General features: G+C 40.9%; 1 protein-coding gene across 1 annotated transcript in view; it reads right to left on the reverse strand.

The window, feature by feature from the left end:
- Positions 1-6,328: 6,328 nt before the first annotated feature.
- The window catches only part of IL18RA (interleukin 18 receptor accessory protein), a 32,315-nt gene continuing 23,814 nt past the window's right edge, over positions 6,329-14,829 (reverse strand). Inside the window, exons 9-12 of the mRNA XM_011755507.2 lie at positions 13,620-13,771; positions 11,764-11,901; positions 7,852-8,025; positions 6,329-7,120 (exon numbers count right to left, since the gene is read on the reverse strand). Coding sequence (XP_011753809.1) covers positions 6,708-7,120; positions 7,852-8,025; positions 11,764-11,901; positions 13,620-13,771 — 877 coding nt within the window. The 3' untranslated portion in view covers positions 6,329-6,707. The remainder of the gene's footprint in view (positions 7,121-7,851; positions 8,026-11,763; positions 11,902-13,619; positions 13,772-14,829) is intronic.

Here is a 14,829-nt window from a genome sequence, read left to right on the forward strand (position 1 = left end):
AGCCTTGAATACCCAGGGTAAGCTCCACTTGGTTATGGTGCATTATTATATTTATATGTTGCAAGGTTCAATTTGCTAACATTTTCTTGAATATTTTTGTGTCAATGTTCATGAAGAATGTTGGTCTATAGTTTTCTTATAATTTTTGGTTTGGTTTTGGTATTAGAAAAATTCTGGACTCATAATAACTTGAATAACTTAGGAAATGTTCCTTCTTCTGTTTTCTGAAAAAAAAATTGTGTAAGATTCACATATTTTTTTTCCTTTAAATGTTTGATAGAATTAGGCAGTGAAACCATTGGGGTCTGAAGATTTTATTTTTGGAAACTTAATAATATGAACTCAATTTCTTTAATAGTTATGACCAATTAGGTTATTTATTTCATGTTGGATGAGTATTTTTAGCTTGTGGTTTTTGAGCATTTATCCATTTCATTTAGGTTGTCAAATATGTATTTATATAGTATCCATAACATTTCCTTATTCTTTTAAGATGTGCAGGATCGATCTGTATTGATATTTCTTATCTCACTACTAATATTGGTAATTTGCGTCTTCCTTCTTCTTCTTCTTCTTCTTTTTTTTTTTTTTGGTCAGTCTTGCTAGGAGTTTTTCAATTTTACTGATGCTCTCAAAGAACCAGGTTCCTGTACTATTGATTTTCTTTATTGTTTTATGTTATTCAATGATAGTGATTTCTGCTCTTAAATTTATTATTTGTTTCTGCTTCCTAAGGTGGAAGTTTAGATTATTAATTTATATATTTTCCTTTTCTAATGTAAGCACTTAATATTATATACTTGCCCTTAAGTATGGCTTTAGTCTCATCTTGCAAATTTTGATATGTTGCATTTTCATTTCTATTCATTTGAAAATATCATTTCATTTGCTTTGAGACTTCCACTTTTATCCATAGATTGAGAAATGTGTCACTTAATTTCCAAATGTTTTGAGATTTTTCCCAACATCTTTCTGTTAATAATCTCTAGTCTGAATTCATTATAAATCCATTATAAAAACAGAACATAACTTTGTATAATTTCAGTTTTTAAATTCTTGTTATTGTTTGTTTTACAATCTAGGATATGGTCTATCTTAGCAGATGGTTGGTGTGTACATCAAAAGATTCTGTATTCTGCAGTCATTGGGTGGAGCATTCTATAAATGTCAAGTAGATCTAGAAAACAACAATGAAGAGACGTTGTTCTATATTCTTCTTCTTTTTTTTTCTTTTGAGACGGAATCTCACTCTGTCACCCAGGCTGGAGTGCAGTGGTGTGATATCGGCTCACTGCAACCTCTGTCTCCCGGGTTCAAGCGATTCTCCTGCCTCAGCCTCCTGAGTAGCTGGGATTACAACCACATGCCACCACGCCTTGCTAATTTTTTTGTATTTTTAGTAGAGACGGGTTTCACCATGTTGGTCAGACTGATCTCGAACTCCTGACCTCAGGAGAACCGCCCACCTCAGCCTCCCATAGTGCTGGGATTACAGGCATGAGCCACTATGCATGGCCTCTTTCTTGATAAATTTCTGTTTACCAGTTTTATCACTACTTGAGAATAATATTCAAGTCTCCAACTACAGTTGTGGATTTGTCTATTTCTTCTTTTAGTTCTGTCAGTTTTGCGTCATGTATTTTGAAGCACTGCTGTTAGGCGCATACACATTTAAGATTGTTATGTTCTCTTGGTAAATTTATCCTTTTATCATAATATAATATCTGTTTTTCTCTCTGGTAATTTTCCTTGCTCTGAAGTCTCCTTTAGCTGATATAGGCACTCCAGGGCCTGGCGTCGTGGCTCACACCTATAATCCCAGCACTTTGGGAAGCAAAGGCAGGCAGATCATTTGAGTTCAGGAGTTCAAGACCAGCCTGGGCAACATGGTGAAACCCCATCTTTACAAAAAAAATATGAAAAAATTAGCCAGATGTGGCGCTGCACGTCTGTGGTCCCAGCTACTTGGGGGGCTGAGGTGAAAAGATTGCTTGAACCTGGGAGGTCAAGGTTGCAGTGAGCCATGATCACACCACTGTACTCCAGCCCGGGCAATGGAGGGAGACCTTGTCTCAAAAAAATGTGTGCACATATATATTTATTTATTTAGAAACAAATAGAATGTATTAATATATTTTTATCATATACTGTATATAAAATAAATAATAAACAACATATTTATCATATAAATATATATTTATTAATATATTATTCATTTCTAAAGAATATATAAATAACATTTATATATATGCACTCTAACTTTCTTTTAATTAATGTTCATGTAATTATATCTTATTAACCTACCTATACCATTATACTCAAAGCATTTTTATTATAAGAGGATTAAATTTCTTGTTCAGATAAGCTTGCAAAAGACAATGTGCTGAGAATGCAAGACAATGACCAAGATTTCACTAACTTTGAAGACAGCAAATTAGCTGAATCTGATTTTGATCAAGTCAGATCTGATAAAGGGCTTACTGAAGATGATTTTAAATAAATTTATAAAAGTTTATTCTAGTAATCTCTGTCTTTTAATTATTGTGTTTAGATATTTTACACTTAATGTAATTATTATGATGTTTGGATTTACGTCTACCTTTTTGTTATTTGATTTCTATTTATTTTCTTAGTTTTTGTTCCTCTGTTTTTCTTTTCCCTCCTTTTGGATTATTTAAACATTTTGATTATTCCAGCAAAACATTTTTATTATGGAAAGAACACTCAACATAAGGCCTATCACCTTAATTTTACATGTACAATACATTATTGTTGACTATAGGCATCATGTGGTGCAGCAGACATCTACTGCTTACTCATTTCACGTATCTGATATTTTGTGTCTATTTATTAAGAGCTTCCTATTTTCCCCAGCCTCCAGCCACCATTTTAGTCTTTGATTTTATGCATTTGACTATTTTAGGTACCTCAGATAAAGGAAATGATGCAGTATTTGTCTTCCATATCCAGCTTATTTCACATAGCATACTGTCCTCAAGGTCTGTCCATACTGTGACCCATTGTAGAAATTCCTTCTTTTTACAGGCTGAATAGTATTTCTATGTCCATCATGTTTTCACGATATTTGATGTTCTGTTTGTTCATGTTAATGGTTACTCAATGGAATAAAATATTACACACAATTTTCACATTCTACTCAGAATCAATAGTGTGCCACTTCAAGTGGGAAATAGACACCTTACCATCATCTAGGCCCGTTACCCGCCCTCCTTCATGTTGCATTACCTCTACCTGTATTGAAAATCCTATCAGAAAATGTCATAAATTTGCTTTTAACAAATTACATCCTGGATGTTTTAAATATTATGTTATACAATTCTAGATCTTGTTGAAATCTTATGTATTATGTTATTTGTGCTTCAACAGGCAATTCACCTACTGGGATGACGGCTCCAAACTAAGCCTGTGGTTTCAATTTCAGTCTTGTTTCACTGCCTTTCAGTTCTATTTGGACCTGCTTCATATTTCTACCTTTCGGCGGCCAGTCTGGAACCCTGAAAGTGACCTCTGCTATAGCTCAGTTCTCAAAGTTTATGGTATTCCCTTTAGGATCAGATTCATACATGCACAGCTTGAGAATGAGTCCAGAGGTTTATAAACCATTTTATGGGTTCAGTTTTCCGAGCTCCTTTCTGCCTGTACTTTCCTCCTCTGTGCAGTTCTCTGGCCAAAGCATTGAGGCTTTATTTACCTCAGTCTGCAGTGCACTTCCTACAACTGCTTACATCCACCTAACGAAAAGGTAAGAGGATAAAGAAAGAATAAAACATCAACAGAGGTTTGCCACACCCTATTGGGACTACAGGTCCTCATATCAAGGTGGACAATTCCCCTTCCTCAGAGATTTAGGCTCTCGAGGACCGCTAATGCCACTGTTTTTGGTGGTATCACTGCTGCTACCACAGGATTGCTTAGAGAGTGGGTAGTGAAAGAATATGAAAGGGAAAATATGGGAAGGCTAGGAAACTCTTTCTCAGTCTTCACGCCAGAACTAGAGTGCTTCTTCTGAAGCTCTTTCTGTCACCACTGATGTCTACTTCTGAGTTTCAGACTATACCGAGTCCAAGCCAGAAGAGACTGGAGACAAATTATGAGACCTTGAATTATTGTCTTCCCCAAACTGTCTGCTTCTATTTACTTTTCGGAATACTCAAATTGAGTTTTGATGCATTTTTATCCAGACTTTACAGCTTCACTAGGAGGAAGAGACAGGATGGTGTTGTTTACTCCATCTTACCTAGAATTTTAACCTAGAAATGATATAGATGTTAAATGTAGGTATTAAAACCCAAAAGGGACCCGGAAAGCTATGAGAACTACTCAGGCTATCATAGAAAGGTCAGTGAGGAGTACTCTATGATGAGTGTTAGAGGGAGGGTGACCATCGTCCAAGGTAGGACACTTTTTCAGAGTGAAAGAGAGTACTATAATAATCATACTTGGACAATAGGTACACCAGGAACTAGAACATATGGGCACCTCAGAAGATGCGACAGGGAAGCAATACTCTTTTCTAATTATATTCCACTGAGTCCAATTGTTCTATTGCAATCAGTGTCCTGTACATAGAAAATTTGTTTGGGTTGTCTGCTTTGTTGTGGTTAACTGACATGTAAGAAATATAAATAGCCCCCTGTCTCGAAAGCTTCTTTGTTACGTTCAGTGTACCTAGCAGCCTGGAAAGAGTGTATTCTGTAAATATTAGAGCTGGCTGTTTCTCCCTTTGTGTACGTGCTAACCTGAACCTCGATTTGATTTTCCATGAAGCTAAGGTCAAAACGCTGGACCTCTGGATAGCTTGGTGCTAGCATTATCTATCTTAGGATAAACTGAACAAACTGGCCAAAAGAAGTCTGAGTCTTAAATCTCAAAGCATGGCTGGCAGGAAGGCCAGGGATCCTGGCCATCAGCAAGGCACAATGGCACAGTGACAGTGTGGGCTTCTCCTCCCTGAGGCCCTGCAATGATCCTTCCCACAAGAAACTTCCTCCAAGAATAATTCATACCCTTTAACTCATCGTTAACTTTATCACTGAAATTTCCAACAAGGATGTTGCTTGGTGCCAAAGCCACAGTGGTTTTTATGATGTGGGTGCCTCTGTGAAAAAGAGCAGAAGAGTGTTTCACACAGGCCCCAACGCGACCATGACTTTTAGCCACTCTGAACTTGGATCACATCCAGACCGGTGGGTGTGACACATTGCATGTGAATGAGTCCAGACATGGCTTTTATTTATTGTTCAGATGATAAATCATTTTATTCCTGCAGAGAAGACAGAGTATAAGAGTTTGATATTCATATGTGAGTGGAACACTATTTTAACTATAGGTTAAATTCTGGTAAAGGAAACACACTTACGAGGAGGAAATTGGCCTTGTCTATTAGAAACAGTTTCATGGCCCTGCAGCCCATCACTTCATTACTTAGGAGGACTTAAAGGGAGACCCCCAAATCGGAAGCACACAGGATCGCCAGCCTCAGCACAAGGTTCAGGCTACAGCTCTGTTCACATTCCATTCTTGCTGCCGTTTAACCAGTGTGTGTCCTTATTCCCCAGACTTAGCTGCTCTGCTGACTCTGGCCACTGCCTCTCTGCTTCTTGTGTCCCTGCAGGTCCATTCCTTGTCTCTTCATTGGCCTGATCGTTTTGGTCCAGTTGGTCTGTGCTTCCAGGGGCCCAGGGTAAGGATTTACACTTTCATACCTAACACAAAGATCTCTGGCCGACATCACACGGAGGAACTGAAATTAACTCTACTCTTCTTTCCAAGCCTATATCCTGGCACAGGCTGCAGCTGCCCCCCAAAAAAGGGATTCTTCCTCTAGTTCATCCACCCAGTGTGGGCACTTCGCATAAGGACACAGTAGAAACCAACCCTAGCCCTGTCTATTCTGGGTCCTGTTAGTCTTTACCTTTTATGCTTTCTGTGCTCCAGAGTTGGTGGCTGACCATGGAGTAAGAATTGTCTTCTTTACAGAAATTCTTTGTTTCTAAGGCCAAATGTGATGGCTGACGCCTGTAATCCCAGCACTTCAGGAGGCTGAGGCAGGCGGTTCTCCTGAGGTCAGGAGTTCGAGACCAGCCTGGCCAACATGGTGGAACCCCGTCTCTACTAAAAATACAAAAATTAGCAGGGCATGGTAGTGCATGCGTGTAATCCCAGTTACAAGGGAGGCTGAGGCTGGAGAATTGCTTGAACCCAGGGGGCGGAGGTTGCAGTGAGCCAAGAATATGCACTCCAGCCTGGGTGACAGAATGAGACTCTGTCTCAAAAAAAAAAAAAAAAAAAAAAAAAATCACTCTTTAATAAAATAATATTTATTTGATTGCAAGTATACATAAAGTCATATGTACAATACATAGCATACATGAAAGTCCCTAGCCATAAGGCAGAAGTAGCTGTATTTTCTGATTCTGCTCGGACCACTGGGAAACCTTAGGGGTGTTGTGTATCGAAAGTACCCAAGGTCTAGCGAATTCACTCGCCCTCTGTCCAGTCCAGGAGATCAAAGGCTCTCAACCACAGTCTCAGTCCCTTTCCATTGTCCATCAAGCTTGCTCGCTGCTGGCAGCAGACTCTGAATTTCCTATCAGCGTGAACATTCACACACACAGATGTGAGTTCTGTCCAGCAAAATCTCTATCCCAGGGACTGGCCGGGAGGGGGCGCCAGCGCTCATTTCATCATTCCTTAGGCTGGGAGCTCCTCCCAGTGGTTTCTGTTGTACTGAGTCCTTTCCACTGAAAAATCCTAGAGGTAATTCTGAGCTGGCTCCACGTGAATCCCTGAGAGTTTTTCACAGGCATGTGATAGCGCATTTTGGTCCAGAATCTAGAATTGGGAGGAACTGATTTTAAGCCTCTCCAAGTAACTGTGGGCAAAACCCTGAGAGCTTTTTTCACAAGGTGAGGTAGAGACTCTGGCTCTTGGAAGTAACAGAACTTAATTAAAATGAGTTTCAGTGTTTGATCATCCAAGGCAAGATTCACTGCTGCTTGCAGTTCAAAGATACTGGGTCCGTTGACGTAGTTGGGGCTCAAGATAAATATTCCTCTTCTGCTTCTCTTAATAACGCTCACAATGTCTTCTGCATACACTGGAAATAAAACATTTGATGATTTGCAATTGATATTGTTAAACCTCGAGTCAGAGAGGTCCTTGCAATGGATTCTCTTACATAAGGAGGAAGGGAGACATGTTTACTCTACCACTTACACTGTATCAGCTCTATTGCCAGTTGGAGATACGCTGCAGTGTCTAGTGACCCTCACCTTTACTTTCCCTGCTTTGTGTTCAGTCTCCCCCAGTTGGCAATTCCTCTAGGAATAAAGCCAGCTGGAACTAGGTAAGCTGGGATATGGGAGCCATGGAATATCCCAGGTTCCTTGGTGGGGATATCTGAGGAGGAGGAGGCCAGCAGGACAGGCTGAGATCTGAACCTCTCAGAGTGTCCAGGGCTTGGCCCAGGCCTGAGAAGTCTGCTTGACCGGTGCTGAGTGAGCTTTGTGGGAGGCAGAGTCACAGAAATCAGAGGGGCCACTAAATTGGGGTGACCGAGACAACCTTCAGCTATGAAGCCAGGAGAGGTATCTTTGTCCTAGAAGGCCTGCCTAGGGCCCCATATCATTGTTTTCTCCTGCAGATGGATCTGTTTGATAATGGAGCACATCTCTGGAACATATAGTTTCTGTATTGTTGCCCAAGATGTTCTAACCTCATGTAATCTCCCAGATCTATATTCCAAAAGAAAGAATGACAAAAAAGGACTTGGCGATTGCATTGAACTGCCCTTTTTGCATGTAGATTTTCTTGACATGTTGGACTTACCTCCTCCTGGAGCCACATCTCTTTCAAGCAAACACAAGGTATATCCATATTTGTTTTCTAAAACATCAGGAAATAGGCTCAGGGCCAAGTGTTCTTCAGTCAGAGATGAAGTGGCCTCACTTGGAAAAGAGCTCCATTTTGCATAGGATACGAAAGCATCGAAATCCTTTTTATCTGAAGAATAGGAAAAATTATAAAAACAAAATCATTTACTTTTTATTTTTTACTGTCATGGTACACATACATATGCTTGAAACGTATGGTAAATGAATAAGAAATAAGATTTGGGATACTTACTACATTGATTTTAAAAATTCATTTCAAAATCATACCACTGAGTGCTATTGATTGTTCACCCCAAATTGAATTCTGATTTATGAAGCACTTTTGCATTTTCACTGAGGTTAGATCAAACGGCTGAAGCATTCTTTGATTAAATCACATGAACTCAGGAGTTTCTCTGCGCCTTCTTTGCACCTGCAGTGTTTCTGTCTCATTAGTCACACATCAAACAGGAGTCTGCCCCATCCAACATGATGGTATCCAGTAAGCAAAGTGCTGCTAACACCCAGCACATTGTATCCAAGGAGAAATAGTACTTCCTCGGATAATTGATGGCACATACGCCGATAAGTGAATCCCCATATGTAAAATAGAGACAATCATAACTCCTGGGCAGGCTGTTTTAAGGGTTTCATGAGATAATGTACATGAATTTCTTGGTGCCTGACTCACAGGAGGTTCAAGATAAATGTCTATTCCCCTCTATTCTAGATGGAAAACTGTATGTATAGAACTTGTTACAGGATATTTTCAAGGTCTCATATGCCTCTGTTGACTGTATTATAAAACAATGATTTATATAATATGTAAAATAATACAGTCAACAGAGACATATGAGACCTTGAAAATATCCTATATTTTCATATGCATGCTTTATAAATGCATATGATTACTGAGACTAAGGAACTAACTGGAAGAAGTAGAAAATCCCAACACTTAATTCACAGGCTTTGGAATGGGATACATCAGATTCGTATTCCAGCAGTTCCCACAATCCCTGTCAAAGTATTGTTACAAAATGGCAAACAATAGCGCTGATTGCTGGTGCTGTTTAGTAGTACACCATGTTCAAGGTGAACCTAAAAAGATGCCTCAGTGGATGGAAGTACCAGGTACCAAAAAGGAAGGTCCCAGAATCAATAGAGGAGGATGCCAAAGAGCTGAGTTTGGGAAACTAACCTGTGAAGCACCTCATTGCTCAAGTAGGAAGGACAAGAGCATGGCTGGCAGGTAGGTGCTGTGCTGTTTAAATGTGTAAAACACCATAGTTGCCTCTATTCCTTCCGTATCATGTGAAACCCCAGCAAACTAAAATTTTTCTATAACCTGGAAACTATATTTATTTAGTTATGAAATTAGAGAGTGGAGTATTAGATGATCTCTGACGTCTTCCAGAATTCAAACATTCTGCATCTCTAAAATTTTGGTTCCCCAGGACTAACTTCAAAGCAGTCATTTTGCTTAAAAATGTTAGGTTAGCCAACAGAGGGCGCTGCATCCCTGTGCTTGAAAACTGGATTCTGCCTCCAGATCTGATCACTAAAACATTGTCTTCGCAAAGTAGAAAGAGAAAGGACACAAGTAAATGTTTCCCCATTGACTGACTCTTCTACACAAGTTCCAGAATCTTAAGGTAAGTAGCATTTTAAGACATTGATTACATAATTTGCTTCATTCCAAAAAGCTATTAAAATAAATCTTAAAAGCATTTGGCATAAGGATTTCTAGTGTGTATTCTCAATAGTTAGTCTAAAGAAAGATGTGACTGATGCATTTCTTTCTTTCTTTTTTTTTGAGACGGAGTCATGTTCTGTCACCCAGGCTGGAGTGCAGTGGCGTGATCTCAGCTCACTGCAACCTCCCCTTCCCAGGTTCAAGTGATTCTCCTGCCTCAGCCCCCTGAGTATCTGGGATTACAGGTGCCACCAAGCCTGGCTACATGTTGTATTTTTAGTAAGGATGGGGTTGCACCATGTTGGCCACGTTGATCTCAAACTCCTGACTTCAAGTGATCCGCCTGCCTGGGCCTTCCAAAGTGCTGGGATTATAGATGTGAGCCACTGCTCCCGGCCACCACCCCCCCTTTTTTTTTTTTTTTTTTTTTTTTTTTTAGATAGGGTCTCGCTCTGTCATCCAGGCTGGAGTGCGGTGATGTAATCATAGTTCACTGCAGCCTTGACTTCCTGGGCTCAGGTGATTCTCCCACCTCAGCCTCCTAAGTAGCTGGAACTACAGGGGCTGCACCACCACGCCCAGCTAACTTTGAAAAATTTCTTGTAGAGGCAGGTTTCACCATGTTGCCCAGACTGGTCTCAAACTCCTGAACTCAAGCATTCCTCCCACTTTGGCCTCCCAAAGTGCTGGGATTACAGGTGTGAGCCACCACACCCAGCCTCCCATGCCGGTCTTTATTCACCCTTTCTTCCACTAGGGATCTGACAACTCCTCACTGAATTCCTAGTTTGGGAAAGCACTGGAGTTTGGAGGGCCCTCTCAGTAAGGTAGATAATTATCCCTGAAATCCAGCAGAAAGGGATTCTGCTTTTAGTAAGCGACAGAGTCATTTACTAAAACTGCAAACCTTCTAACCTTAGAGATTTCCAGGACTAGAAAAAAAAAAAAACAGAAGCAACGCTTCTATTCCAAAGAAGCAAACATCAATGAACATGATTATCCTGCCTCAAATATTGACAGGCACGTCATTAATAGTAACAGTGCTTGCATTTTACAGGACTTCTCACTTCTGGGGGCATTCCCACCATCTTCAAAGCCCTTATTTTACAGATGAGGCTAACTGAGGTAACAGCTAATGAGATCTCTCAAGCCAGACAACCTGTGCCCAAATCCCAAGCTCTAGTGCCTTCCAGTGGTTCAATTTTAGGCACATGACTTCCTGTCTCTGCCGGGCTGGTAGGATTGCTGTAACCATTAAACTAGCTAACGCGCATGGCAGGCATACACTCTAGTCAAGAAACAGCCATAGCCTGGCACATGCTGAGTATTTACCATGTGCTGGGCGCCATTCTAAATACTTAATGTGGCTGGGCACGGTGGCTCATGCCTGTAATCCCAGCGCTTTGGGAGGCCAAGGCAGACGGATCACTTGAGGTCAGGAGTTCGAGACCAGCCTGGCCATCTTGGTGAAACCCAGCAGTCTCTACTGAAAACACAAACAATAGCTGGGCATGGTAGCGCGTGCCTGTAATCCCGGCTACTCAGGAGGCTGAGGTAGGAGCATTGCTTGCACCTGGGAGGCGGAGATTGCAGTAAGCTGAGATGGCGCCACCGCACTCCAGCCTGGGAGACAGAACAAGGCTCCATCTCAAAATAAATAAATAAATAAATAAATAAATAAATAAATAAATACAGACTTAATGTGTCTTAAGAATACATCAATGAGCCCTCACAGCATCCTTTGCAATTGGTGCTATGACAATCCTGTTCTATAGATGAGGAAACAAAAGCACAGAGATGTTCAGTCATTTGCCCTATGACTTTAGGTTGGTTATACAGGGACTGCTTTTAAGTTCACCATGTTTCACAATAGCATTGCCTACAAGATTCCTGGCAACTGGAATGAAAAACATAATTGTTTCTCCAGCCTTCCTCAGTGTGAGGTCACTAGACTTGGAGGAAAACCTCAGGGGCATGACTTTATCCAGTGGGGACATTTCTTTCTTCAGCTCCTTCTTTATCCTCTGCCCTGGCTGGCAGGGGACATTTGAAATTCTTTTATAAGGTAACTCTGAGGAAACAAAGCCAAGAGGTAGTGATGGTATTTTCTGTTGTCCTGCTCCAAGTCAATTCCGAGAGGAAAAGTCAGAGGGCCACACACGGAGGTAACCTTACCCCCCAGCGTCTCGTCCTTGCTCTGGTAGGTCCGGTACAGCAGCACTATTTCAATCCAGTGCCTGTAGAGGAGGGCACTCGCCACCAGCACGGCCACCAGCGTCCCGATGGTGCCAAGCAGGATGTACAGGAGCACCACTGTGGAGACAGGGCCGGTATGAAGAGACACAGAGGCAGTGGGATTGGACCACGACCATGTTCAGGCTGGCGCTATGGCCCACCCAGCACTTTTTCCAGCTCTATTATTTTGTCAAAATCATTGCCACTAGCAGCAGTTTTTGTGAATCTGGAAACCTCGTAAATCACACCATGAAATACTACTCAGCCATAAAAAGGAACAAAATAATGGCATGTGCAGCAACCTGAATGGAGTTGGAGACTTTTTTTTTTTTTTTTTTTTTTTTTTGAGACATAGTCTTGCTCTGTCGCCCAGGCTGGAGTGCAGTGGTGCGATCTTGGCTCACTGCAAGCTCCGCCTCCCAGATTCTCCTGTCTCAGCCTCCCGAGTAGCTGGGACTACAGGTGCCGCCACCACACCTGGCTAATTTTTTTTTTGTATTTTTAGTAGAGATGGGTTTTCACCTTGTTAGCCAAGATGGTAGATACCATTATTCTAAGTGAAGTAACTCAGGAATAAAAAACAAAACATCGTGTATTTTCACTTATAAGCGGGAGCTAAGCTTTGAGGACACAGAGGCCTAAGAATAATACAATAGACTTTGGAGACGGAGGGAGAAGGGTGGGAGGGGAGTGAGAGATAAAAGACTACACATTGGGTACAGTGTACACTGCTCGGGTGACGAGTATGCCAAAATCTCAAAAATCTAAAGATTTTAGATAAAGAACTTATCCATGTAACCAAAAACAACCTGTACCCCCAAAACCTATTAAAATAAAATTTTTAAAAATCACATTTTGAGTACTGTCTTACAATAAACACTAGAGACCCCAGGGGAATGGGCAGTTCCTGATCAGGATGGCCTAGGAAACTTATCATATTCATTTTATTTTTTTACCCTCGTAAACTTCCACACAATCCATTTACATCTCTCTCATTGCATTTTGTAAGTTATTTTCCTGTATTATCATTCCTACTGCAGCCTACATTTCCTGAGACCAGGAGTCCCATCTGGCTTACCTGACACGAGGGATCTCCTGCATACTCCCATAGGGGAAAACCCCCTTAACAGAGGGTTCACTACGGGCCAGAACACACTTTGTCTTGTTTAAGCCTCAGAAACATTCAAACCTGCTTATAACTATAGTTATCTATTAATTAAAGGAATGAATGATATCAATTTCATCTCTGGGCATCTTTTTAAAGAAATTTAAATGCTATTCCTTACCTAGAATTTCTACTCCAGCTTTAAAAAAAAAAAAAATCCATGATATAGACACACCATTTTGAACAATGAACAAGATTACTCCTTCTCTCTTCCATTCTCCATTCATCAGAACATGAACCCATCATGGTCTCTGGATTTGGAAGCCAGGAAAGAAAAATTGGAAAGGGAGCTAGGTCTTAGCACAATGCCTGCCACTCTGGGCACACCCTGTAGCTATTGTAGAATGAATGCATGAATGAATGAGTGCATGAAAGAGTTGCTTTTCCAACACAGCCTCCCAAACGCAGAGTATTACTTAAGAGAACTAGCTCTAAACCAATCATATGCAGTTTACTAGTTGTGTGGCTTTGGTCAAGGTATTAAGTGGGTTGACACAAGGAAAGTGCTTAGAACAATGTCTGTCGTCTAGAAAATGTAATCGCTGTCATCATTATTATTATTCTCTAGGAAAACTCCTCCCCTCTCAAGTGGAGGCAGTTTCCTGCCTCCTGGGCAGCCTCCTGGGCTTACCTCCTCTCTTTTCCTTCAGTTGGACAGACTGGGTTGTGTTTCCAATGGAGTTCTGGACAAAGCAAACAAACGTCCTGCGAAGATCACGCTGAGTGACTTTTTCCAAGATGATATTACGCTCAATGATTTCATCCTTTAAAGTGGATTTAATACTGAGAAAGGAGAAGAAATACCACTCCATTCAGTAATGTACATTGGCACCCATTTGCAGCATTTGGAACGCATATAAGCAGCCAACAGTTTGATTTTTAGAGAACTGTGAGATCAATAGTACAAGAAGATACCACGAGAATGTAAGATGGTCAAAAAGGGCTCATTCTTGACTCAATTATTGACTCTTCTAAGCATTCAAGCTAAGACATTATTTACTTGTGAGACTCGTCTGACTTTCCTTACTCTAAGAATTCCCCTTGAGAATAGATAATAACAATACCTTAAGAAAAATATTTAAAATGACCAACTCCTCCTGAAGGTTTACTATGTGTACCAAATATGGACTTCTTCTGTGCACCTAATATTGACTTTAATGCCCTCCATTCCTCACCTCCCAGGAGCTCTAGAGTATAATAGGATCATAATCATAATAGCCTTGGCCAGCGACAAGGACACGGCAGAGAAGGTGGGTGAGCAGCCCCAGACCACACCGCAGGGCATGGGCAGCCTGATTCCTGGGCTTGTGCCACGCTGCTCCACCCAGGAAGTTGGAAGTCTTGGCATTTATTCACAATTTGAGTTCTCTGAAGTTGCCGATCTATAATCCATCTTTGTGTTAAGAAATCTTGTGTTTGTGAATGATATTTTAGGTTGTGTTGCTCTGAGACCACGATGCCAGCTCCTATTCGCTGAGTGCTTCCTACCTGTCACACATTGTGATAGGCATTAACACCTCTGCTGTAACCACCCCTCCCAGTGAGCTTGCAAAGTGCAGATTATCATCCATAGATTATCAATGGGGTGATGGAGGCTCACAGGGGCTGAGGGTCATGTTGCCACTAGACAGAAAATGGGTTTAAACCCAAGGGTGGGTGATGTCAAAGCATACGCTCTTGACTACACTCTCTTACTGTGAACTCTAATACAATGTCAGCTTAAGATGGGCCCCAATGACCTTCCTGATCTTAGAAATTCTTGCTAAATTTTATTGTTGTGACCAAAATCTGTTCTGTACTTTTGTTGTAATGATGCATGCTTTTCAAAATGATATTGCATT

This window comes from Macaca nemestrina, chromosome 13 (genome assembly GCF_043159975.1).
Source record: "Macaca nemestrina isolate mMacNem1 chromosome 13, mMacNem.hap1, whole genome shotgun sequence".
Classification (NCBI taxonomy): Eukaryota; Metazoa; Chordata; class Mammalia; order Primates; family Cercopithecidae; genus Macaca; species Macaca nemestrina.